At 61.6% G+C, this 3,328-nt stretch overlaps 2 protein-coding genes across 3 annotated transcripts in view; both read left to right on the top strand.

Moving 5' to 3' along the window:
• Positions 1-2,224, top strand: part of LOC104914585 — a 9,076-nt gene extending 6,852 nt beyond the window's left edge. The window contains exon 11 of the mRNA XM_031557031.1: positions 2,212-2,224. Within this exon, the coding sequence (XP_031412891.1) occupies positions 2,212-2,224 (13 nt within the window). The remainder of the gene's footprint in view (positions 1-2,211) is intronic.
• Positions 1,161-3,328, top strand: part of LOC104914582 (GTPase IMAP family member 7-like) — a 104,986-nt gene continuing 102,818 nt past the window's right edge. The window contains exons 1-3 of one of the 2 annotated variants that reach the window (XM_031557057.1): positions 1,161-1,918; positions 2,212-2,263; positions 2,534-3,322. In XM_031557057.1, the coding sequence (XP_031412917.1) occupies positions 2,242-2,263; positions 2,534-3,180 (669 nt within the window). In that variant the 5' untranslated portion in view covers positions 1,161-1,918; positions 2,212-2,241 and the 3' untranslated portion in view covers positions 3,181-3,322. Of the gene's footprint in view, positions 1,919-2,211; positions 2,264-2,533; positions 3,323-3,328 lie in introns of those variants that run through there. The other variant, XM_031557056.1, reaches the window with a different exon arrangement.

Genomic DNA, 3,328 nt, shown 5'->3' with positions numbered 1-3,328 from the left:
GGAGCCCCCCTGGAGCCTCGGGGACCGGGTAAACCTCGGGGACCGCGCGCCCTTAACGCCCCACTCGCTGTCTTTTTTCTGAGCTGGAAAAGAATAAAAAGCGAAAGCGGCCGCGGGGAGCGGATCTGCCGGCAGGGTGTGCTGCTGCCCCGGCGAAGGGACGCGCGAGAAAATCGCTGCAGCTGCACAACGCAGGCACACGTGAGCTCCGCTGCAGCTCCACACCTCGGTCGCGCTCTCCAAATGCCGTGCGCGTTGCTCACCGCCAGACACCGTGTCCCCCGGCTGCGCGGTGTCCCATGGCCACCAGAGCTTGGTGAGAAGCCGTGCCAAAGCCCTGCGCCCTCACACTGGGTCGCTCATCGCCAGGCTTTCAGCTCCCGTCCATCCCAAACCTTTCCACGATCCCAAGGTTTATCATACACTCTGTAAGGGCGGTGCTGCCCCGGTGCCCTGCCACTTCAATCAATGTCCTTCCCCAGTTCAGGAGCACAGGAGGCCCTGTGACCTCAGTCCCTCCAGCAGAGCCGCCCCAGGCACTGCAGCACTCGCTGGCCCCGTGCTGCTCTCTCCCCGGTGTGCCCCAGGCTGTCCTGTGCTGGGGGCCCAGGGCTGGACCCAGTGCTCTCTGTGCAGCCGCACCACTGCCGAGCAGAGGGCAGGATCCCACTCGTCCCACTGCTGGCAGTGCTATCCCAGCACAGCCCGGACAGCCTCAGCCTTTGGCCGATGGCCACAGCCACTCCGTGTCCCCTCGGAGCCCAGCGGCACCCAGAGCCCTTCTGCAGAGCTGCTCCCAGCACAGGCCCTGCTGTGCCAGCACGGAGCCGCGCTCCCACAGCTCCTCTTCCTCGGCACGGCACCGAGGTGGGCTGGCAGTGATGGGGGCCGGGACACACAGCCTGGTGAGGAGGGGGTGATGGGGGCTGCAGAGAACGGGCTGTGGTGGAGCTGCCCTTGGTGCAGAGCTGAGGCTCTGCCTCCCGGCGCTCTCAGTCTGGTTCTCTGCAGTGCCCGGAACGCGGTGCGTTTACAGGAATAGCATTTTGTGCAGCCTTCGGCCTCACCCTGCGTGTCTGTGTGTGATAGCGTGCTCTCCTGGCTCGGGGCACCCACAGGGCAGCACAGGACGAGTTTTTGGGGAGGATCCAACCTGCCCCTCCCCTGGCGCAACCCGAGGCCACAGGCACAGAGAATGGATGTATTGCTTTGGTATCCCCTTCCGAGAGGAGCCCTCCCCAACTGCCCTGGGCTGACCGAGGCTTTCCCTGCTGCTCCCTAAGCTGGCAGTGTCCCCCGGCCCCTCTCTGTCGCTCAGCAGCCCCCGCTCAGTGCTGTCCCATCGCTGTCCCCATCCCGCTCTCCTCAAAGTCTGTCCCACAGCCCCGAGCGCTGCCTCACGCACGCACTGCACTCCTTCCCCTGCTCCCATCTCCTCCTCCTTCCCGGCTCCCCGTCCCCAGATGGGAGGACAGAGGACAACACTGCCTGCATTCCCGATCCCTTGCACATCGTTCCCAGGGACAAAAGCTCTCTCTGCACACTTCGCTGTGCCCACATCGCAGCCTCACGCAGCCCTGCATGGAAGGACAGCGATGGGCAGAAGTCCCCATTCAGACCGAGCCCCATCCCCTCATCCAAAGGAGATCTTTGCCCCCCAGCTACGTTTGCTGATGGCTGTGCGGTTTCCACACTCGGCCAGCAGTGGCTCAGCACAGGAGCTCCTGCAGCACTTTGCATTGGGGCTGTTTGTGGAGCAGTGCCATCTGTGATCCCAGCACCGCCCTCCTCCTGAGCTGCCTCTAAAAGCGCTGCTGAGCTGCACAGCGGTTCCAGCCCCGGCCCTGCTGTGCAGGAGGAGAGCAGGAGCAGCACAGTGCAGCAGTCAGACCTGGGGACACAGCGCAGCGCTGCTTCGGTGAGTTGCCTGCAGCTCTGCTGCCACTACCGGAAGAAATTCCAAGGAAGCAGAATCTGCTTCCGAGGAGTGGGCTCTGACTTCCACGAATGAGGGTCAGCCAATATTTCTTACCTAACATGAAGAGAGTGTCGATGGAGATGGGTAACTTCAATGCCATTTGGCTTTCTCCACGCACACACGGCTGTGGGACAGACCTGAGTCCCCAGAGATCGTCTGTGTCACCTTCATTGGCACAGGGAGGGAAGCAGGGGAGGTTTGTGCCGCTCTCACTGAAAATCTCTCTCCTCCAGGCTCCCGGTGTGAGTGTGAGCGCTCTCCCGATGGCAGGACGTCGCAGAACAGGTGAGTGTCTGCCCTGTTCCCTGGTCGTGTGTGTCCTGAGGCTGCCTCCCATCTCCCCGCTCTGAGAGCTCGCAGAGCGAGGCTGAGGGCGGATGGGGCCGAGCGAGCCCTGTGTGCCTGCTGGCAGCCGGCTCCAGCCCGTGCCCCGTCCCGTCCCCGCAGTGCACAGCGTGGCTTGGGGACACCTTTCCTCGTGGCCCCGGGCACTCCGTGGTGAGCAGGGCTGTCCCGGCACCGCGGGGCTCACACTGGTCTCTGCTTGTTCCACAGGGTCCCAGCTGGGGATATTGCTGGTGGGCAAGACGGGGAGTGGGAAGAGTGCGACAGGGAACACCATCCTTGGGAAGGAGGCATTTCATTCTACAGTGTCAGCACAGTCGGTAACCCAAGACTGCAAGAAAGCTGAAGGCCTCTGTGCTGGAAGACCAATTGAAGTTGTTGACACTCCTGGCGTATTTGATACAAGGGAGGCCAATGAAAAAACAGCTGAAAAGATTAAGAATGCCTTTCAGTTCCACTGTGCAGGGGTCCATGCCATCATCCTGGTGATGCAGCTGGGCCGAATCACTAAGGAAGAGCAGGAAGTGGCTGAGTGGGTGACCAAGATTTTCCATACTAAAGCACAGAAGTACACAATCCTGTTATTCACCCGAGCAGAAGAGCTGCAGAACCCAGAAGACCTGGAGGGTTTCATAGAAGGGAGCCCATACCTCAAGGGGCTGGCAGCCAAGTGTGGAAATCGGTACATCGGTTTCAGCAACAGAGCCACTGGGGAGGTGAGGGATCGGCAGGTTGCAAAGCTCATCAACATGATTGATGCCATGGTAGAGAAGAATCGTTGTGCTCCACATTACACGCGAGTAATGCTGGAGGAAGACACACGGACCTTCTTTGAAAAGTTTTGTACCATCCTGTAGGCAGCGAGGGGTTCGGACTGGGAGGCGACGTCTCCCCCGCAGTGCCGTCCCTGCTGTGCTCTCCTTCCTCGCTTGCAGTTCCCATCCTTCCCCCCACGCCCTGCGCTTTCCCCCGCCCTGCGTGGCCTCTTTCCCCACGGGCTGCAGG

This window comes from Meleagris gallopavo, chromosome 29 (assembly GCF_000146605.3).
Source record: "Meleagris gallopavo isolate NT-WF06-2002-E0010 breed Aviagen turkey brand Nicholas breeding stock chromosome 29, Turkey_5.1, whole genome shotgun sequence".
NCBI lineage: Eukaryota > Metazoa > Chordata > Aves > Galliformes > Phasianidae > Meleagris > Meleagris gallopavo.
Note: the sequence above shows the minus strand (reverse complement) of the source record. Positions and strands in the feature narration are given on the sequence as shown.